General features: G+C 36.4%; 2 protein-coding genes across 10 annotated transcripts in view; one reads left to right on the top strand and one right to left on the bottom strand.

The window, feature by feature from the left end:
• Positions 1-15,714, top strand: part of LOC106078540 (uncharacterized) — a 187,743-nt gene extending 172,029 nt beyond the window's left edge. For all 5 annotated transcript variants that reach the window (XM_056037941.1, XM_056037942.1, XM_056037943.1 and 2 more), the window contains 11 exons: positions 3,136-3,490; positions 3,920-4,136; positions 4,788-4,989; positions 5,683-5,808; positions 6,003-6,133; positions 6,234-6,422; positions 8,035-8,169; positions 8,344-8,507; positions 9,041-9,166; positions 10,412-10,588; positions 12,388-15,714. In XM_056037941.1, coding sequence (XP_055893916.1) covers positions 3,136-3,490; positions 3,920-4,136; positions 4,788-4,989; positions 5,683-5,808; positions 6,003-6,133; positions 6,234-6,422; positions 8,035-8,169; positions 8,344-8,507; positions 9,041-9,166; positions 10,412-10,588; positions 12,388-12,502 — 1,937 coding nt within the window. In that variant the 3' untranslated portion in view covers positions 12,503-15,714. The remainder of the gene's footprint in view (positions 1-3,135; positions 3,491-3,919; positions 4,137-4,787; positions 4,990-5,682; positions 5,809-6,002; positions 6,134-6,233; positions 6,423-8,034; positions 8,170-8,343; positions 8,508-9,040; positions 9,167-10,411; positions 10,589-12,387) is intronic.
• Positions 15,715-16,381: 667 nt separating this feature from the next.
• LOC106078545 (uncharacterized) overlaps positions 16,382-23,535 on the bottom strand; it is a 171,731-nt gene continuing 164,577 nt past the window's right edge. For all 5 annotated transcript variants that reach the window (XM_056037951.1, XM_056037950.1, XM_056037952.1 and 2 more), the window contains 2 exons: positions 18,241-18,461; positions 16,382-18,162 (listed from right to left, as the gene is read on the bottom strand). In XM_056037951.1, the coding sequence (XP_055893926.1) occupies positions 17,140-18,012 (873 nt within the window). In that variant the 5' untranslated portion in view covers positions 18,013-18,162; positions 18,241-18,461 and the 3' untranslated portion in view covers positions 16,382-17,139. The remainder of the gene's footprint in view (positions 18,163-18,240; positions 18,462-23,535) is intronic.

The raw sequence follows: 23,535 nt of genomic DNA, 5'->3' as shown, positions 1-23,535 counted from the left end.
GAACCCAGGATCTCTGGTTCGGAAGCCAAGCACTTGACCGCTCGGCCGCCGCGCTTCCACTTTCTGATATGAGAAGGCGAGATCTCATTTCTCAAGAAATGAAAATAAAAAAGTGTGCTCAATGTATCTGAGACATTCCCCCCCCCTAATATTTAATGAACTTTTATATCAAAATCTATAATAATAATATGTTTGTCTATGAGTCCGAAGATTAACGAGGGGTGCTGTACTTCACGTGGCTCTGCAGTCCCAGCTGCGACCTACATATTTTGTTACATTCTGCACGTACATAACCGTTGTTCGCCAGTGGTCGATTTTGGAAATTAAAAACAGAATTTCTATTTTAAAAAATACAATAAAGAATTCTAATGTAGTACAACCATTCATAACATATTTAACATTAAATGTAACATACGCGTATAATGCCTTAATTTGACCTTTAATAAAACTTTTATATAGACCTACTAGATTTAACATTTTTTGCTCTGGACATTATTAACTTATACTTTCTTACGAAAGTAATTAATAGATTGCTGATCACACGCCTTAGCGTTAGTCTTATGACCACTGACCAATAGCTTGGAATGTCAATTAATTAGTGTTCAGAGAGAAAGTGGAGGTCAACACGTGACCTAGATTCGGTCAACACGACATGCGCCGAGTCAGGGAAACATTCTTGACCCCAGCTGACCCTGAGATAATAAAGTGTTTGGAAAACGATCTATTCAGCTCATTTGTAACTCTAAAGAAGGGAGGGGACTCTCAGCAACGTAAGACTTCAGTTATTTCCCTTTGTTTTATTAATATATTTACTGTCAGTTTATAAGACAAGTTGTTCCTCCTTAAACACAAATACCAAAGATCTTTTCTGTCACATTCTAGTTTGTTCCAATCCTTATGCAGATATACGTAGTTTCTTCCCTTTTAACCCCAACTGTGGGGCTTTGTGGTTTTCCGTTTACTGTGACTTGCACAAAATGTTGATAAATTAAAGTGAATACATGAGTCTGGGACTCTTTTTTTTTTTTAATTCTTAAAGTTCTAAAAACCTGAGATCTTTAAAATTATGGGATATCATGTTTTGATAAAGCTTTGTTGATAGTCATTATTAGCGGCCCCGGTAAGGGGAAATGCCGCTATTAGATTTGTGCAAAATGTCCGTCTGTCACACTCAGTTCTCGAAAACTAGAAGAGAAATGAAAAATATGTTTCACCATGCGATGCAGCTTAAAAAAGTCTAGATGCAACGGCTACTTTTGGTTTTCTAAAAGTAAACCGTTTAATTTATAAAATTATGCAAGCGATTTTTTCATAAAAATACACACAGTCCAGCGCGCAAACCACACGACCAGGCAGCCATGATTTAGACTAGATCAAGATCTATAATTTCAATTTGTAGACTTAAAGTGTAGATTTTTTATTTCCAAATTTCTAGATCAATATTGCAATGTTATAAAATACTAAAACTAATCTACCCCTATTTTTAAATTTTGGCTAATATTGCATTCAGTCTATTAATAGATTATCTAGTTGTTTTTTTTTACATAAATCTTATCTAAATTACATCTACATTATTCCAGATTTATATTTTAGATTTATATCTAGTAGATAGACCTAAAGATCTTAAGAGTAATAAATCAGAAGTTTAATTTAGGTAGATATACATCCTCATTCTAGTTCCATTTAAATGAAAATACCAATAGCTCTGTTGGTAACTGTGCTGGGACATCGAGCAGACGTTGCCGAAGTACAAGCTCGATGCCTTGTTCTTTTCTTTTTTTTTTTCAATTGCAAATCAATACCAAAAGATTATCTAAAATCGCTCGTCTGACATATTGTACATATCCGGTAGTTGTCTTTATCACTAAGAGGCTATTAGTTTGTTATTAATTTAACAGCAATGCCTGGTCGTGCAGTTAGCGGGCTGGACTGATTATCTCGACGGTCCCGGTTTCATACCCTGCTCGCTGCCATCCCCCGTCGTCCATTTTTTTACAACGCCAAATGAATCTTTGAAACATTATTACTTTTGACAATCAAAACAAAATCACAGTTTGAATATTCCTTGCGAATTGGCGGATCCGACAGGGATCCGACTTTGACGGGGGCCGCCTCTGATTTTGTGTGACAACATAAACTCTCTATGTAGCCTAATATTGTTTTTTATTTATTTTGATGAAAATGTAAAATTCTATTGAAAACCTTATTAATAGATTTTTTTCTCTTAGCTTTGATTTTGAAAGCATATCACAATCACAGAAATCACTATTAGTATCATTCTAGTTTTGGCCATAAGTTATAGGCAAAGTGTAGTAGGTGCCCCCCCCCCCCCAAAAAAAAAAAAGAATAGAAAAATAAAAACAAATATCGCATTTGATAAAACATTTGTATCGATATCCACATAAAACTAAAATTTATAAGCCTATAAACCTTTATGACAATTTCCTTAGTGTTCAACAAGCATTCCATAAGCTTCTTAGACAAATTTGTGTGGATGTCATAAACCTTAAAGACTTTTAAACTTTTCGTGGTTTGATGATAAAAAAAAGACTGGAATATATTGTGAATCATCCAGAGATGGACAACATCGGGTGCTATAGATATCATTACTAGACTGTTTAGGCGTTCTTGCCTTATAGTAGGCCTAATCATGTCATTTGTTTCTAAGTTTTTGTATTGTCCTTTGCGAGGCCCCCATTAATCGGAGGCCCTAGGCGGCTGCCTAGTTTGCCTATGCCTAAGGTCAGCCCTGATTGTTTAACGTCATTGTTTTGTTTTTCATTACGATTCATCACAATGTCGTGTTTTTTTTGTTTTTTTTTAAATCCACAATGCCAAGAGTTCATATTAGATTGTAGTGTCCATAGTTGTCATGGTGACCAATTGTCATCCACATTTCTAATTGTTGTGTGTGTATTGTTGAATTCACAATGTATCATTAAAAAAATACATTTAATCCATTTTATAACTCCCAAGTTTAAATCACAGTGCCCCAGTTAAAGTTTTTGACTTTTAATTTGCAGTGCTTCTATTCATTGTCACTGTGCCCAGTCAATTTATGGTTAAAAAAAAAAGCATGCGTATCACAATGTCTTCATGATGAGAATTGAACTAAATGCATCGCTCCATCAACAGGTATACCACCCAGTCAGCACACAAGACAGACTCCCCAGAGGTCATTAAGTGTTGACATGACCCGCTCTCAACCACTGCCCTTCGAGCTGGACAGCCCAGTGTCACCCAACTCAGACTCTGCCCTGTCCCCATCGTCGCCCATGTCCACTGGCGGCATCATGGGCGGCCCTGCGGAGGAATCTGTGGAGGACAACAGCAGCAGCGGGTCAAGCGGTGGGGACAGCTCTCATTCTGGGAGTGACCAGGAGGTCGGCCTGACTGACCTCTCTCATGATGACTCTTTAGATCAGATCACTCACGCCTGCATGGAGAGGAGGGACTCTGGTGTTGGTCACTCACTGACCAGAGCTTCAGGGTTGGTTTATTATATATTTAATAATTAGTAATTAATCTTTAATGTATTGCATTGTAACTGCATTGATATATTGTTTTTGTTTACCTTGAGATAGCTGAGGAACTATATGAGTTACAATTATTCTAAAATAATTTTTTTTAAAGTTACCTTTCCGGTGTTCCTTCAGAGCTGAAGATAATCTACATCCTAGCCCAAACCTCCCACAGGATGACAGGATGACAGGGGATGGCAGCGAGCAGGGTACGAACCCTGGACCATTAAGAGGACCAAACAATAGTCCAACAGACATACTGCAGGACAAGGCAGCCTTCCTATGTTAAGCAGTTATATTGCTCAGATTGCTGAACATGTGTGATAACAGAAACACTCTTAGTAATCTTGTTTGTTTGTAACTTTACTTTTAATTTTAAAATTATTTCCTGTCCGCAGAGATAGAAGAAGAAAGAAACTCAGGTGGAATAGCTTCCAGAAGTGTCACCGACCAGATGTGACATGTCGCGCCATGCAAATTAACAGCTTGACTGTCAGTCAGCTGGTCAGGCTTCAGAAACTCTCCCTCCTGAAGCTCACTTCCATCATGGAGAAGTATCTTCCAGTCAATAAATCTGGCTGGAACTGGATGATGGCTAAACTCATGAAGAAAAAGGTCAGTTTGCTAAACGATGAAGTTAAGTTTTCATGTTTTTGTATATGTTGTCCCTTGGCCTTATTGAAATACAGTTCGTCTCTCAAGTTAGAGTTTTTAAATGAAGGAGTTTTTTTGTACAGTAGTCCAGTCAGAGAGATACTGCTACAGCAACTAAAGGAGGAGGTTACAGCTGGAATCTTTACCTTCTCTCAAGCATAAGCAATTTGTTTAAACTATTCTCCTTAGTCCACCAAGGGCAGTGAACTCTGCTCTGAATGGCACCCCCCCCCCCCAGTGGTTCTTTTTTTTTTCCCTCCTTATCTATTTCCTTTTTCTTCCACCCTCACTGAGGATGAAATTCTTCATTATCATCATATGCCCCTTAGTCTGTTGGACCTATGGGGCACCACACATGACTTGCTGACAGTCTCTATTCCTCTCTGCCATTCTGCAGGACTCCAGTAACCCTGGCAACAGTTGGTCTGGTATGGATTGATTTTTATTGTCATGTCATGAAGTGTCATGATGGCTAGACACTGCATGGTGACACCTACCTGTCTTTGTTTTTATACAATACAGAATTACATGTCTTTTTAAGATACTTTAAAATTAAAAAATAAAATAATTAAATTTTAAAAAGAAATGAATTCTTTCATTCAAACAACTTAGCCTCCTGACTTCAGTGGTAAAAATGTCTTTGGTGTCCCATTCACTGTGATGGCCCAGAGGACAGGTCAACCACTTCCCCAGTGTGTCCTCTATGCCATGAGATATCTCAGGAGAACATCCCAGAATGCAGTAGGAATCTTCAGGAAGTCGGGAGTAAAGTCCAAAATACAGCAGTTACGTGACCACTTGGAAGCTCATCCTGGTAATTTAAAAACTTTTTTATTCATAGAAAATTTTCTAGTACAGATCTCATTGACACACCAGTACTTTATCTCAGAGTTCAGATCTCATTGACACACCAGTACTTTATCTCAGAGTATCTTGATGTATGTCTTACTTGAGTTATTGGAAAAGTTAATGCTAACAAGATGGGGTCAGATCAAACAGCAGATAATAAAGCCCATCTTTTTTTTTTTCTCTACTTTTCCAAATGGTGTATTATTGAGACCACATCAGGACACAATCAATTTCACCGTTCTAACTGACTGGTCCAATGAACTGAACTCAACTGTATTAAGTAGGATTTGTTTTAGTACTTTAGAATTCAGTCTGAATAAGCAGCTGGTTCTATCAATAGGATTTGCCTGTGTCCATTACACTGTCTGCAGTGGTCAGCACCTGAATTTTGTTAGAATGAAAAATAAATGTGTACTATTTCAAACCATATTTCAAACACAGCACAGAAAAACTACTATAAAATATATTAAATGTGAACATTATTGGATAGTATTTTTTAATCTAGCAATTTCAATGATTCATTCAATTAATTTGTGAAGGGATAGATCAAAGTGAGGAGCAAAACAATTTGTTGATATCTTAAGAACGTTTTCACATTTATTATGGATAGTGAAATTTGAGTATCTCATTTCTAATTTGATTATCTACGTGACAACAGAAATCTCAGATTTTGAAGATGCTAATGCATACAACGTGGCAGACATGCTGAAAACATATTTTCGAGACTTGCCAGAGTGTCTGCTGACCAACAAAATGTCTGAAACATTCCGAAGCATTTATACATGTAAGTTAAATTGTGACTTTGATTTATAAGTTAGGTCTTGTTGACACACAAGTTAGTTATTGTCTTTTAGTCATTCTAAAAATGTTTTTTTTTTTAAATCTTACCTGCTTTATGCACAGGCTTTGTAATCTTTTTTTATATTAAACTTGCAATCGTTAAAAATCTAAAAATCTTTTATTGACACTGTGTTGCAGATGTTCCGCAGCCACAAAGACTGGAGGCCATTCAAGCAGCCATTCTACTTCTGCCTGATGAGAATCGGGAAGTGCTGCAGTCCATACTTCTGTTTCTCAGCGATATTTCCTCCCATGAATCTGATCATCAGGTACAGAAATAATTCAGGGCTCACACTTTGTGTGATTAACCTTTATTTTTTTTTTCATATTTAAAAAAATAATGTCATTGACAATTAACTTTCATTTCAGATGAACGCAAGCAATCTGGCCGTCTGCTTTACCCCTACAGTATTTCAGCTCGGCCCGCGCTACACAGGTTCCCCAAAAAGAAATCGTAAAAATTCTCCAGGCATTCCAGATCCGAGGGAAATATTAGAACAGAAAGCTGCGCACGAGTGTTTGCTGATGATGATAACAGAGTGCAAGAAGCTGTTTACTGTACGTGCAATAGACCTTCCTCTATATTGATACTTTAAGTGTTATAGACCTTCCTCTGTATTGATAGACCTTCCTCTATATTGATACTTTAAGTGTTATAGACCTGCCTCTATATTGATAGACCTTCCTCTATATTGATACTTTAAGTGTTATAGACCTGCCTCTATATTGATAGACCTTCCTCTATATTGATACTTTAAGTGTTATAGACCTGCCTCTATATTGATACTTTAAGTGTTATAAACCTTCCTTTATATTGATACTTTAAGTGTTATAGACCTGCCTCTATATTGATACTTTAAGTGTTATAGACCTTCCTTTATATTGATACTTTAAGTGTTATAGACCTGCCTCTATATTGATACTTTAAGTGTTATAGACCTTCCTTTATATTGATACTTTAAGTGTTATAGACCTGCCTCTATATTGATACTTTAAGTGTTATAGTTCTTCATTTGTACTGCTACTTTGAGGCTAATGTATCTTGTGCATAGAAAGACTAGTGTGGTGTTGCTTTTGAAAACCTGAACAAAAGAGCACCACTAAGACTCTTGAGCCCATATGAAAGAAAAGCTTACATTGTAGAGTGTGTATGTGTATAGAGTCTAACATTTGTGTGGTGTGTGAATGAGTTTAGAGCTTAACATTTTTGAGCCATATTGTTTTAAAAACTTTCTTCTATGTCTGTCCATTTGGAATAACTTATCTTCCTTCTTTGTTTGTGTGTATATGCTGTATATGTGGATGGGGGTATCTCTCCAAAATAGGGGCTCCACAGTCATATGAAAAAGTGTTCTACAAGATGAACTATAGTCAATACGATTGAAGAAGGCCAAACAATGTAATGTTGTATCACTTGATCATTAGAAACTGGTTTTGTATTCTCCATAGTACTTTCACTTTACTTTCACTTTACTTTCACTTGTCTTACTTGACATTTTTATTCTTTCTTGAAGGAACGTCTGAAAACTTAAGATTTTGTTTTTGTGTAGTGTGTTTCCCCCATGCTCCTATAGTACTCTCAGAGTGCTCTGGTCCAATCTCTTATGTAAATGTGTGGGGAAATGGTATCTGGCAGGTTTCCATGCTGCCAGCCTGTAGATATTTTGGCATACACTACTTTGGCTTCATTTCATTAAAATTCAAACTTGAGCCCTTCAGGTGGCCAAATGGTTTATGTCACTTTGCCACATGTCTACTGTATCACAGAAAATAAAAATAAATTCTGTAGAAGAACTAAATGACATTCACTTGATTTATTACTGCCATTCCATATGGGAAGCGTGGTCGAGAGGCTAAGTGAGCTTGAACTTAGCTTGGCTTGGCTACCTATGAAAGGGGCTCGAGCCTCGATACCTAACTCTGGCAGAGTTGTGTTTACCGAGCACCTAAAGGCAGCACGGAAAAACCTTCTCCTAGATACCCCCACTGGTCCAAAGATTGGACCAAAGCGCTCTGAGCATGCCATAAGCATGAAAGTAGCGCTATATAAAAGCCATAATTTAATTTTTAGTTGTTGCTCCATTTTTCACCGTTTGAAATGATGTGCTTTTGTTTAGTACTTCAACTAAGCACTTTTGTAATGTTTAAACATCATTCCACCAAACCACAGATTCCAGCCAACATCTTTCGACAACTCCAAGGTACTTCATTGGCTCATTTGGAGCCTGCTCCACTTCAAGACATTGGCAACTCTCCGGCTGATGTGAAGGCTTTTGGTCAAGAAAGAATTCAGATGGTTTTAAAGGTTAATAAAACAAATTTTTTATTGTATATATTTAGACTCTTTCAATATTTCAAAAAAGTTTTTATGAAGCTGTGATAATGTATGCTGAGTCCAGACTTATTTAGAGCAATGATAAACCATCTCCGTAGGTAGACTCAGGTAACCAGTATAAAATTTTTTTTAAAAATGCTACAGGAAGCCCATGATAAGAATCGTGGCTGGATACCTGGAATGGTCATTAATGATGTTGAGGTCTTCTATCGAAAGCCAATGGACGACTGCCCACTCAAGGAATGGAAACTTGTTGTTGATATTGAAGCTCCACCCATTGAAGTTTTGCGCAGAATTATGCATGAGAGGTGAGAGTTACAGGTTATTTATTAATTATGTCAAGCTTATCTTATCACAAAGAACTAACTACATTGTCCACCAAGACTTAGCTGTCTATAGGACAGCTGATATTTATCTATATTTCTGCAACGTTGTTGACTTTGGGCTGAATTCTGTACATCACATTTATGATGTCAACTGTTCACTATGGTATCATCTGACCAACAACTCATGTACATTACTTTTTTTGTCGTTGGAGCTGGTGTACCCTGGGACTGCTCAGGTTCCTTGCTGAAAGTGTCTGTTCCTGTTCTAGTAGACAGTAAATAGCAAGGAAGTAAACAGTGGAACCAAATTCTATTTAAAAAATCATTGTTAAAATAAACCCAATAACAAGATTTAAGAACTTTTAAAACAATTGTTTGTTAAGTTTTTGATATGAATTAAAAATCATTCTGATTAAGCATGAACGCTACACCTTTAGTGAACCTGTTATACTGGTAGCTAATGATTGAACTAAAGTATGACCAGTAGATGAAATCAGTAAAATGTATGATTCCAGGCACACTTGGGATGAGGATCTACTCAGTTGGAGTGTTCTGGAAAGGCTGGATCCACACTCGGATATATTTCAGTATGTGTTGAGCAGCATGGCACCACATCCTTCCAGACATTACTGTGTTTTGAGGTGAGTCATCTGTTATTTATGAAATCGTTTGAGTCGTATGTTTCTTACAAAATTGTTTTTTAATTTGTTAACATTGCTTCAGAAATAGAGATTATTACTTGCTAGTCCATACCTCTTGCAGGATGCTAACCTATACCTCTTGCAGGACGCTAGTCCATCTCTCTTGCAGGATGCTAGCTCATACCTCTTGCAGGACGCTAGTCCATACCTCTTGCAGGATGCTAACCTATACCTCTTGCAGGACGCTAGTCCATCTCTCTTGCAGGACGCTAGTCCATACCTCTTGCAGGATGCTAGCTCATACCTCTTGCAGGACAGCAGGGAGTGAAAGCGTGCAGGGTTCATACTTCAAAATATCATGTCATGAGACCAAAGCATACACAAACAGGCAGCCATTCTAGTGATAAACAAATAAAGTCTGTGTAACCATGGAAAGTTAAGGGCAATAACCACACCACTTCAGAAGACTCAGATTTTGACATCTTTCAGTTGAATATTTTCCTTGTCGCCTCAGTGTATGGATAACCAACCTTTACACTTTTTAAAAAAATCTTGTTTGTTTGGGAGTTAATTGAAGAACTTTGCTCTTGAGGCTATATACCAAGAAATATATCTTTAAATTTTATTAACTTAGTTCTTGCTGCACTTGTGCTGTTGTTGTTTTTTTTTTTTTATAGCAAATAGATGGGGGATCAGGAAAGGGGTGGCTTAATCCTTTGAATATATTAATAAAAATAAAGTATAAACCATGCAGATCCGTCATTTACATACATATTGAGCTATAATAATAATAAAGCTTGTCTTTGAGTCCAAAGATTTATTTACTGTATTGCCTCCAGCCTGCGCAGAGTATTTTCAAAGTGATAATTGTCTCATGCAGGCCAATACCACTCTTTACACTAAATGCAGTCCACAGTGGCACAGAAGTCTGAGACAGATGGGAACAACAGAAAGTCCTAGGTTTTATATCAGAATTTCCATCTCCTAGACTATATAACCCAGTCTGCCCAGTAAATCTATAGCTAGTTGAAACCTACTTTTTAAATGAACTTAAAAGTGAGAACTATGCCAGCTTAAGTTTTTTTTTCTTTGTTGCAATCAGACTTTTTACGAATATTTTCCATAGCCAAAAGCTAATTTTCTTTATGCTCTGTACCAAGCATTGTTTCAGTATATAATTCCTTTATAAAAGATTGCCTATTGGTTATAACAATATGCATTAGCACCTATACCACTTTATTTCAGATATTGGCGAAGTGATCTAAATAAGGGAGCCTGTGCACTGGTCACTATGTCTGTTGAACATTCAGAGAACATGGATATTCAAGGAGTATGGGCCATTGACTTAGGCTCATTTATTCTCATGGAGCCATGCGGATCAGGACGGTCAAGAGTAACCTATATAACTCGGGTAGACACACGGTAAGTCCCTGGTCATAATAATCATCAAAATAGTTTACAAAACATTTCTGGGCAGTCATTCAAACATAATGCTATGCCCATTTAGATTTTACATTTAAAATTTATCTTTTGCTCAGTTTAAAGTGATTTAAACTTCGTGGGAAAAAAATGTTTAATTAATCAAAATTGCCAGTCAATCAGATAGAGCTCACAGTGAGAGGACATTTGGCTTTGTCAGAAACAGCAGCGTAAAACTAATGCATCTACATCTTGTCTTGATTCATTGCCTGATTGATCAAAATACATCTTACAGCAATTAGAGACAATAAGAGATATTTGTCTCTCCTTATATCTCCATTACTAGGAGAGGGTTTCATTCCTAGACAAAACAGTCTATTTCAGCAGTCCAGATTTGTTCTCAATGTAGAAACATTTTTTTTCAATGAAAGAAACATAAAAACTAACATACTTCAAATCAAGCAAATTTTGAAAATATAAAGAAATTGTTATAAAATTGCTGATCTTTCATGAGAGGATTGAACCTGGGAACCTGAATATACCTTAGTTCAGGCATGTCAAACTCAATAAAGAGCCGCAGCCAAAAATCAGTTGGAAAACATAGCCTACTAGTTTTATGTAAATTAGAAACAATACAATAGAATACAATAATGAATGGAACACCTGTGGCTTTGTTAGTTAAATTTGTAATATTATATCGTTACTTAAATTACTATGATTAAGCATTATTTTCGTAGTCCTGATGCTTGACATCTTTTCTGGGATACTAGTTTATTAATAATCAGGTTGAAGTTTTGTTGGCCACTGACACTTTCATCACTAACAAATTTTGATCTGATAATCTCGAGCGTTGAGGTGTTTTTATAGCCTTCATTATAGAAAAGAACTGCTCACAGAGATAAGTGCTTGCAAACATTGCTAGAATTCCGGCTGCAAATTACCGCAATTTGATGTACCATTCAGGCTAATAACTGTAAAATTCTGGCACAGCCACTTCTATATACTTCACTTTAAACAAAGAATTTGACTGCAGTTCTATCAGCTCTAGTTGCACATTATCAGCAGCATTTTCAGGAGCCAAATGAAAATCGAGATACACAAATAAAAAAAAAAAAAAATTTTTGGCATTAAATATTTTACCTGATAATTAGTGGTAACTTTTAAACGCTTATTAATTTAACATTATTTTGATAATTTTTGAGGTGACCTAGGGGGCCACTTCCAAAGTGGCGGTGGGCTGCATGCAGCCAGTGGACGTAATGTTTGACATGCCTGCCTTAGTATATGCTTGGTGGCCAAGTGGTAAAGAGCTTGACCTTTGAATCAAGTGGTCCTGGGTTTGATTCTTGAAGATTGGGATTTAAATTTTTAATTCAAGGTTTTAAGTCCTGTGTCCACCCAACTCTAATTAGGTACCTGACAGTAGTTGGAAAAAGTAATAGCTGTTGGTTGGTCATTGTGCATCCACATGACAACCCCCTTAACCGTCGGCCATAGAAACAGATGTCATTTGCCCCATAGATTGCAAGGTCTGAAAGGGGTACTATTTTATATTCTTTTGCCAGTTGAAGTGTGATAGTGCTGCATGACTGTCAAATTGTAACATTCTTCAGTGGATTTTGTTTAAGAGACTTTAGTGCAGTTTATCATCCTTGTATTTCAATCCAATCAGTTACATGACCTTTAACCCCCTCATTAGAAATGATAGTAATAATACAGATAGGGAGAGACAAATCATAGAATATTTAAAAAATAAACCTAATATGTTTAAATAATTTATGTTTGTTCTATTTTCTTACCAGGGGACGCAGCCCTGAATGGTACAGTAAGGTCTTTGGCCACATTTGTGCCAACTTTCTGGAAAGGCTCCAGGAGTCCTTCAAGCAAGAGTCATGTGGACCAGAGACAAAAGTATAGCAGATGCTGATCCATTGACCAAGGGCCATTTTATTTGTTGGTGCCTACAGCTATATTTAGCAGCCTTCATGTTGTAGCCCACGTCTGGGTTAATTGATTGTGATGCTGACCTGGCGGTGAGAATAACATGCATAATAAGAACCGTGGTGTTCCTTGCATCAGTGGTGGTGCCAAGCTGCATCCTGGGAAGCTGTCATGTGATTGTGATAACCAGGAACCATAAACATTTGTTCATGAGAGAAAAAAATGAGGACTTCTTTCATTTCCAGATCTGTTTTGTTGACGGATAGCCTATGGACTTAACTACTCTGCTTACAGAGACACAGAGAAGAGAGTGGGAGAATCTTTATAAATCTACATTATTTCTTTTGACTCATGGCAGCTATTTTTTTCTCTGTCGTTAGATATTTTTTTTTATCTTTATAGTATTACTTCTAGATTTGTGAGTTTCAATTTTTCAAACTTCATAATCTTGTCTTTGGACTCAGCTTTGTTTGAACTTCAGAAAAGCCTGGTTTAATATAAAATACCTATGTTTATATATATATCAGATATATATATATATATATAATTATAAACCTTGCCCAAAAGTAAAAAATGTAACAGTTGTGTTGGAATTCCATTTTACATTACATTACATTAGTAAAGAGGTTGCTAATGGAAATTGTTGGATGTTACATCAAGACTGTTATCACTGTTTCTGTCAGGAAGCTGATGCAACAATGTTATTCCTTTTTTTTAATGTTCATATCAAAGCTGCTAGATTTTTAATGCCCCATTATCCTTACATTTTGTGTGTTGTGTGTAAACGTATATTGTTTTACTCTCCATGTCAAGCAGGGCCTTGCAATGTTACCCAACTGCATAATGTTGTTTGATAGCACCATTTGGTCTACTCCACACTGATATTTCAAGAGTGTGCAATGTTTTTCTTTTCTTTCTCCTGTTGGAATGCTACGTGCTGATGTTTTCATACTCAACTTTATGACTTTTTATAACACATTCAAGTTTTAATGGAAACAAAGTGAAATTCTCCATCTACCCCATACTCTTTTTTTTTTACTCTGCAAGGGAAGTCAATCCAAATTGTTTTACTGCAGAAATGAAGCAGTTGATTGGACATCGTAAGGCTATTTTGTTAATGCCTAACTTTTTATCATAAATATCTTGCGCCTTGTAGCATGTATTTTATGATGTACTTTTCTTTATCTTTTTCATGCCAGATAACATTAAAGCTAGGTTTTATATTAGGAACCTTTTTTTCACTGTAGGTCTTAATAAAATGTATTTTTTTGTAAATGTTTTTTTTAATCACTGAAAAGTACAAGTGGCCATAATTACCTCATTTAAACTTTGAATTCAACAAATAGCAATTTTGTTGATATCAGTATATAAGTTGTACAATTCTTCACTTATCTAATATATACTATCCTATTTATGTCTAGTGTATAGACCTGATAATGACTGTCTATTATAAGAAAGTATATCTGCCATACATAATTTTCTACTAAAAAGTAATTTTTGTATTTCTTTCTTGATCCTGGCCGGTGATTTTTTGGTATGGGCATGTAATGTGTGTCGATGCTTTATATGTATATAAGATTGAGTATGTGATTTCTTTGTGCTTCTGTTGTCCTTGCATATTATTTTGTCATTAGAAAAATCCCATTGGATATGTCATCACCTAGATACAGCAATCTTATGTGTTGATGTGGTCACTTCCTGTTTAAGGGGATGTCATTTAATGTAGACACTGGACACCATCATTAGTTGGGCTTTGGGTTATTTGTGCGTATTTTTTAATACCCCTGATATTTATTAATGCCTGAAGGTGCTTGTTAAAATATTAAATGCACAGACAAGCAGTAGCACTGAATAATTACCACATCATTGATTGATGTCTATATCAGTGATTGGTATCTATATCATTGAGTATGTCCATTTATTGGGTGATTTACCATGATGTCTACATCATTAATTAATGTCTTTATTATTCAGTGACATCCATTCATTGAGTGTTTACCACATCATTGATAGATTACTGCATCATCATTAGATGTCTGTATAGTGATGTTTATAACATTTGGTCTTCAAATGGGCATTTTGCTTTGTCAGTTTGTTTTTTTAGCTTTAGAAAATGAGCTATATAGGGACAAATTCATTATGTTATGACTGCGTTCTTGAATTCACAAATGGCAGATCACTTTGCATTCTACAGACCATTATTTTTTTTTGTTGCTTTGATATGTTTGAATGTAAGCTTTTCATATAGGGCCAAATAAACACTGGTATTCATGGGCTATTTATTTGTTTATGGATTCAAGGTCCAGTAAACTAACATTACTTTTCATTCGCAAGATGTTTTCTTTATTTATATATTATTTGTGAGTCCCATTCTGTTTCATCTTTGTTCAGAAGATAGGAACAGAAACTATTATGTTCAACTGAATCTTGGTTCTGTTGTTGTTACATGTGTCATATGTGTGTACTTCGTGTACTGCACTGAACATTTCATTGGGTTTTTCAATTCAATGTTCTTAATGTGGTCATGGCCTGGATGAATATAGCCAACATGTAAACTTGTGTGAGATCAAGGTGTGGTTGAATGTAGTTATATGATTTAGTGGATGTGGTCATGAATTGGTTGAATGTAGTTTGGTTATGATTTAGTGAAGGAGGTCAAGATGTGGTTGAATGTAGTTAAAAACTGATCTAGTGGATGTGGTCAAGATGTGGTTGGATGTAGCCCAGAGAAAATCTAATGTATGATCTAGTGTATGATGTTGTCCAAATGTGAACTCATATCCAATGTGGTAACATGCCAGAAAATTCAACATTTCCTCCTGAGTAAGTGGTCTTTGAAGTTCAGCGTGGTACTACTTTGTGTACAGTGTATGGTTCACTGGTGTCATACTATAGCCTAGTAACATATACCTGACTCTTACACTCTTGGAGTACATTTCTTCTTGCATATATCAATGTATGTATAAATGGCTGTACACACATATATATATAAATAAAATATATATAAATAGAGCAAGCTGTACCATGTTTTTTGTTTTCTCTAGACTGTATAATAAGTTGATTGTATGATCCAGCCCCTCTCTCTCTCTCTGCTTGACATGATGTACACTTTGATATTTTAACTCAATCCAGGCTGTTGTCTTATCTATGACAATATCAATAAACTTTACATTGTTGAAAAGAAAAAAGTTTGTTTTTATAGTTTTAAACTAAACTAGAAAGTTACAACTGAAATGTTCACTTGTGTTGGGCATTATTTTCTATAGACATATGTGTCAAAATAAAGGAATGGATTTTTTCTTTTGTATTTAATAATGTTCCTGGGTCGACCTAGTTCAAATTAATTCACTTGTGCTGGCTGGTTATATAGCTAGCCCTATAAATGGGAAAATCTATTTTTACACATAGTTTTGTTTCTAGAAGGAATAAATGAGACAAGCTCCTTGAGAAAGGGAAGTAATTTTCCTAACAAGCTAAGCATTAACACAGTAACCGTTCCTACTTCCCATTTGCCAGACGACACTTTTATGTTTCTAAGATAGATCTGAACCATCTCCATGGAAGGACCGACGATTGAAAATGAGCAAAGCGTGTGATGAGTTTGAGTTGTTTTGGCGGGCAAGATGTCAAAAGAGACTTTGTAACTCAGCGGAATCAGCCAATGACTAACATGCACTCCTAGATTAACGATTGGACGACACAAGGGGCGTAATTAACTTCTGTTTTGAAAGAACGTCTGCAAGTTAAAAGACCTGAACATCAAATATTCACAATAACTTCTCAGTAAAGCGAAAAAGGGGGGAAGAGATGTAGCATTATGTATTTAAGGTTTGGTGCTTGCAAATAGGTGACACTTTTTTAGTTTCTCACTTATGGTAAATAAATATTACATTTAATGTTCTACTTTTCATGGAACTACACATAATGTCTCATCTAATTGACGATACCAATGTTGATTAGACCTCATTACATCAATTGCATTTTTGGATTCATAAACTTTAATTACTATTATATAAAAAGAGAATGTAGTCTTCTATAATTCTATGCCTAATAAAATGTTTTCTGATAACATAGAAAAAGTTATTGAAGTTTAACCCTAACAGGGGAGTGAAACGCTAATAAGCAAAATGAAGAATTTCATTGGAACGTGGAAAATAAGTATGGAGAGATAGAGTTAAAAAATCCAAAAGAGTCTGTGTAATTATTTACAATTAAATTCACACAGAGCTCTTATGTTTAAATGTTTTAACGGTATAATAAATTAAAAATAGACTGTCTTTTTGAACATCTGTAAAAACAAAAAAAAAACGGCCCAAACCAAAGTATTTCAACTCAACAAATTCTTTACTAAAATAAGAATCATTCAAATTCGGGAAACCAAAATACCAGACATCACAACAAACGTTCAAGCTAAGGGCAATAACACAATAAATGTTGCATTGTTGAAATTCATACACAGTTAACTCCCTTGAAACATATGAGTTATGAGGGGGAAATCACTCATTTGTTAGACTCAAAGAAATGAATGATGATAACAATAGAACAAAATATTAAGTTCAACATGAAATTAAAATATTTGTTTTGCAGACAATGGGATCACAGTGAAGCTGATATTAAATAAAAAATGTGGAATGCCTTCTGCTTGCAAAATGGGTTAAAATTTCTTTATCAGTTACGGCCGAATCTCTTTTGTCTAGGCTGGCACCAGATGAGTGTTTTCTAGACCGATTCCATTTTTTGTGTCCGCCTCTGACTCCTTTGGTAAAGCTCCGCCCACGTTCGCCTATCCCTGGCAGGTGGGGGTGGCCAAACATGTCCTCGCTGTCTCCAGCCTCGCTCTCAGACACGCCTCTGGAGCTCCTACCACAGTCGCTATACTGGCCCAAGTCGTCCTCCAAGGCCAGCGCCTCGTAGTGGTTGCGGTCGGGCGACGGCTCGGAGACGGATGGCGCCCTGATGTGGCTCCTCGACGGAGGCGCCACGCAGCTCCGACGCCGGGCTCCCTGCTCGGCGTCGGCTGCTAGTCTGATGGCCAGCTTCCTGGCACGGCTGTCCAGCTGGTGGGTGTGCCAGCAGTAGGCTAGGAAGAAAAACACGAGAATGCTGACAGCCGCTACAGAGCTGGCGATGACCAGGGCTGTGGGGTACTCCCTAGGTATGTCCTCTTCCACCGACACCGACGGGCTGTTGTGGACGCTTGCATCATTTCCGGATATCTCCGAAGACGTGGAATTGATTCGGAAGATCTCGGGACCGGAAAACGTCGCTGACGCGTTGTGGAATACTATTTCTGAGAAATCTTGGGTGCCATTTGCAGATTCCTGGCTTGACCCCGTGGCCGGCATTAAGGCCATGACCAGGGTCAATAGAGAGCATGCCAGGTGGACCTTAATTAGTACAACGACTCGACTAGAGCTCCACAGTGAAGGGAGCAGATTAGATGGTTGTGTTGACAGGTCATCCCAAGGACGTAGTCTCCGTCGCATGATCCGGTCACAGTAACCTGTCACATGGGAGATAATGTGGAACTCGGACTCCTCCCTCAGTCATTGCTGAACAAGGTCAAAGACAAGCATCGCAGAGGAAATTAATGAACTGAACACTAGTGACCTCTGAATTCTGACTGACCTAGTGACCTCTGAATTCTGACTGACCTAGTGACCTCTGAATTCTGACTGACCTAGTGTTCTCTGAATTTTGACTGACCTAGTGACCTCTGACTGCGGGTTCGACTGAAAAAAGCAAAAATAACTTCGGCAGACGACAGAATAACGTGAAAGAAACTCGTTCGAGTCTCATGAAGTTTTGTTTTTACCAATAGCACCCACAAGTTGCTCACACTAAGGCGCCAGCATGACTCATTGCCAAGTCTTTTGATGATTCCTTCTTCGTCCTGGGTTCAAGGCCTGGTGTCTTGTTCAGGTATGCCAATTACCTAAGAAAGTTTTAAAGACAATGAATTAGATTTTTGTTTTAATCGTGAAAAGTCTAATTAATAAAATATTAGTTCTAATAGTATCCACCCAGTGTTAGATATTAATGTTATACAATTCAGAAATGCTTTAAAAGTATATTTTAAGACATAAATGATTCTGGAATTCATGTTGATTATACATAATATTAGCTAGGTTCTTTTTAACAAATCTTTCTCAAGGTTTGAATTGTAAGTGTTCTATATGGTCACACGAAAGTTGATCTAATATTCCTATGTTTGTATTTATTTTATGGCTGTGTACATTTGTTTGACTATGTCACTGATTATGTGCGTGTGTTTGATAAGACATATGGCTTTGAACTGAATAACACTATGTCCTCTTTTTTTTGTTGTTGTTCTTTTCTTTCATCTACGCTCTCTTTTGCTCCACCCCCCAGGCACTCATTCACCACCCATCTTGTCCCTCAATACACATTCCCCCATTCACCATCCATCTTGTTCCTCAATACACATTCACTCATTCACCACCCATCTTGTCCCTCAATACACATTCACTCATTCACCACCCATCTTGTCCCTCAATACACATTCCCCCATTCACCATCCATCTTGTTCCTCAATACACATTCACTCATTCACCACCCATCTTGTCCCTCAATACACATTCACTCATTCATCACCCATTTTGTCCCTCAATACACATTCCCCCATTCGCCATCCATCTTGTTCCTCAATACACATTCCCCCATTCACCATCCATCTTGTTCCTCAATACACATTCACTCATTCACCACCCATCTTGTCTCTCAATACACATTCAATCATTCACTATCCATCTTGTCCCTCAATACACATTCACTCATTCACCATCCATCTTGTCCCTCAATACACATTCACCCATTCACCACCCATCTTGTTCCTAAATTCAGATTCACTCATTCACCACCCATCTTGTCCCTCAATACACATTCCCCCATTCACCATCCATCTTGTTCCTAAATTCATATTCACCCATTCACCACCCTTACTATTGTTATGACTTTGCCATGCGCACCGCCATCCAAGATAGTACAGAAAGAAGGTGCGCACTAACGATTTCCGCCCAAGTAGAGAGCCAATATGGAGATGCTGTACTCAAGGCAGATGCCCTTTGTGTTTGTCATGTCTCTATGTAAATAAACGTCTATGTCCTCGTTGAGTTGCCTCACTTAAGTTATTACAATATTATAAGGATAAAAAAGTTATGTTGGCTGCAATAAACATACTGGACAATACTGGACCATACTGGACTACTCTGGATCATACTGGATCATACTGGACTACACTGGACCACCCTAGCATGCTCCAAACTAGAGATATTTGGGCCCCAGACAACTAAATAAGTTTGGGCTTCTTTTGCCTCCCCCCTACACGCCAGGAGCTTGTTTGCTCCCCCCGCCCCTCCCGTTGGCGTGCCTGCCCCCAGGATTCGCACCCTATATCAGTAAAGCAAGGCTTGACATGTTTTTCCAAAATATCACTTGGTAGAATTGATCAGGCCATTTAACCACGTTCTACGTCATAAGCAGGTGTTTCGTATCCCATGGGTTACTCCCCTTACTGTTCTTGGCTATTTCGTACCAATACTATATCCTCTGGGTCGTAGAATTTAAATGTTTGCAATTAATAAATATATATTTTATTTTACTCTAGGTTTAATAGATCATGATTATAACTAGTACTTTATAATTCGTAATGGTCATTAACGGCATCGGAAGCTGAACATTTCTGAATATTAATGATTAAGATAATGAATAGAACTACCCCTCTATGCATACGCGTTAATTAAAAAAAAATATTATGTGGGAGAGGGGTATTCAAAATAAATTGTGATGTATTAGCTACAGATAAAATGTTGAGTGGCCATTAAATGCTCCATAATTCTACTTCAGATTGATTTGTTTTTTCTAGTTTTCTTATCTTAGATTATTACTTCCCTTTAGATTACTTTGAAAAATTAAATTTAAAACAAGAAAAACATTTTAAAAAAAAACTTGAAAAAAAAACACTTCTATAAAGCTTAATGGACCTCATTCACCAATCGTAAACAAACAACATTTAGCACGTGGTGCTCTATCTCTTCTATATAATTTGAGATCTAATGTTTAATTCATGATGATTGTCACGTGACAGTTTTCTCCGTTGTTTTATCAATAAGATCACGTGACTAAATGTTGTTTGTTTACGATTGGTGAATAAGGTCCATTGGATAAATTAGTTTGGACTATTCATGTCATTAAATTTGTAATCGAACTAGGCCAAAAATGATAAATCTGCGTGATTATGAGTATTTTTACCATTTGTTTTTGTATAGCACAATTTCATGCTTTTAGCTTTTTCAATAAGCTATGATCATATCACTTATCTGGACCAGTTGCAGGGCCGGCTTTAGGCCACTGGAACCTATGCGGCCGCAGTGGGCACCGCACTTTTGTAGGCCCGCGCTAATTCTAGGTGTAAACTATTAAATTAAGCCATTAGAACTCCTGATTTTAAGGACCTCCTGGAAATCTCATGAAATTGCAAAATATTCGAAAAAGTTCTGGAAATCTCCTGAAATTATTGAAATCTCATGAAAACTTATTAAAATGTCCTGAAAAAATATACGAAATTGTCATTTTGAAATGTCATACACGCTAAAAAAAAAGTCATTGTCAGATTTCATTTAATAAAAATTTATTGTAAATACGAATGTATTTTGTAATACAAACTCTTAATTTTGGCATTACGCTTATCCCTACCCAGACTGGGCCCCGCGCATTCCGTTTCGGAAGGGCCCGGAAATTGTTGGTAAAATGAATAACGGGGGGGAGAGGGGAGGTAGAAAGGTTTATCTGGGTGATTGCAATTTTAAATTAAAAGATGAAAAACCTGAATGGCGTCCTCTTTGGATCAATTGATTCTTCAATGTATTGGTCTCATCAAGTTCTATGGTAGATTTAGACGCTAATAGTTAAAATAATAATAATTGTTCCTAAAATCTAGTCCACTTGTCCGCAAGGGAGACCCACCACCCACAAGGGAGGCTACCATGATTTATTTCGTTCCTCTAGTACAGCAAATTTTTATTTATTTTTTTATATTATTTGTTTATTTATTAAAGATTTCATTTACATTGTAGATTTTCGATTATTGCGAAAGAAAACTATATAGTCAGCTTTTTGGTGTGACCTACTACCAAATATAAAACAAGTTTTGGTATGGGAAGTAACCGCAATGAGTCTATGTGTCCGCTAATCTACACACCCCTGATTAAATCTCATAAACTAGAAAAGATATTGAAAATCAGTATTCATGTTCTTTTTAATCTTTTAAAGTTCTGATGCAACATCTACGTTTCTCATTTTTAAAATTAACTATGCAAGCATTTTTTTTTTCAAAATGAAACAAAATTTTACAAATTTCACAATAATAAATAATTTAAAAATACCAAACAATCAAGGGAGACTATTAATTTTTCAGAATATCTTAACGCATTTATACATGCGTTTTTTCCCCCTAGATAATTTACTCGTTATTGCTCGCACACACATTCTCGGATGAAGTTGAAAGTTTACACAATTATTTATTGTACCTAAGAAAACATACATCAATTACAAAAGTTAATTAATTAGTCAATTAATTATTGGTAATTGATTATTTTCTTGTTTGATATAGAAAAAGAGAATAGCTTCTACATTATTGAAAGATATAGTTGTAAATGTGTACTTCTTCCCCTTGATAAATGTTTATTTCTTCTTTTTTTGTGTGAAGTTTTTATACATTTATGTTTTTTTTTCAATACATTCTTGCTTGTCTTAAATATTTATAATGCCTATTGAAGCCCGATAAAATGTTTAATTTGTGGAGGGCTAGGCAGTGGGTTGACGCACGGACGTAAAACTTAGTCCCGCCTGCCCTGCCCTAATTCAACCCCTGATTAAGAAACATACTTAGTCTCGGATTTTTTAATCAGTGGTTCTCAATTTAGTGACATTCCCAGTTTTGAGGTCCCTATTGGACATACACTTGTTGTGGACGTGGAGTTATTTCCCTTAGATAAGCTTTGCTTTTTATATATATAAAAAAAGTTTATTTTATATTTTACTTGTTAGTAAATGTAACCTCTGTGGTTTCAAATCGTGAAAACGGCTTAGTTGACCTGGTAAGTAAGAACAGGTTTAATGTTCGTATTGTATCGCCCACCTTTAGTGGGTGAAGTGTTGGTAAGTTAAATCTATTATGTTGAAGTTTAACGTGTGTACTGTCATCACTTGTGTAGAGAATGGTTTTCTCTACATATTAGTCATTAGATCTCGACCTGTTCAGAGAAGATAGACGCAGATCTGAAACCTTAATAATAATAATAATCATAGCATTTATTGGGTCTATTGTATTATACATATGCTGACAACATTAGCAACTCTTAAATATTTTTTTAAAACTATGACAGCAATTTAAGTTAATAAAACAGCGATACATTTAAATGAAATACTGCAAAGCTTCAGAATAGGGCAGTTTGACATTAATTTCATTGGCAAAAAATTTTACATGACTAAAAAAAAAAATCATGATACTCTCCCTTTTTTAAATCCGCAGATTTATTTTAGATCGGAGAAAGTGGAGTATTCGGAAATTGCCAGTGTGTAAGAAATAATCGACTGATCGATAATGAGGCAAATCGAATCCTCCAACCTCTCTAGTGAAACAGGAAGGGTCTTGTTTGTTTCATTTTGATCTACAAACTTTGACTTTTAGTAAACGATATGTTTAAGTTTCGGATTGAGCTCAACCAATGGGCATTAGGAAACAGGTGCAAAAAAACAACGACAACAAAACAAAACAACAAACAAACAAACGACACTGGCATTACTTTCCATCGACTAACATGCCATATTCGTGCTATATGATAGGTATCCATGATAGTAGGTAGAGTTTGACGTTTGAGAAAGCATCGAAAACTGAACTTATCATGTGATTATTGACGTCATGTATTGTATTTTTACATAAAGATAGACTCAGAGGCTATATGAAATCCCAACAAAAAAAAATCTAC

Source organism: Biomphalaria glabrata, chromosome 8 (genome assembly GCF_947242115.1).
Source record: "Biomphalaria glabrata chromosome 8, xgBioGlab47.1, whole genome shotgun sequence".
Taxonomy (NCBI): domain Eukaryota; kingdom Metazoa; phylum Mollusca; class Gastropoda; family Planorbidae; genus Biomphalaria; species Biomphalaria glabrata.
The sequence above is the reverse complement of the archived record's forward strand: the minus strand, read 5'-3'. Positions and strand labels throughout refer to the sequence as shown.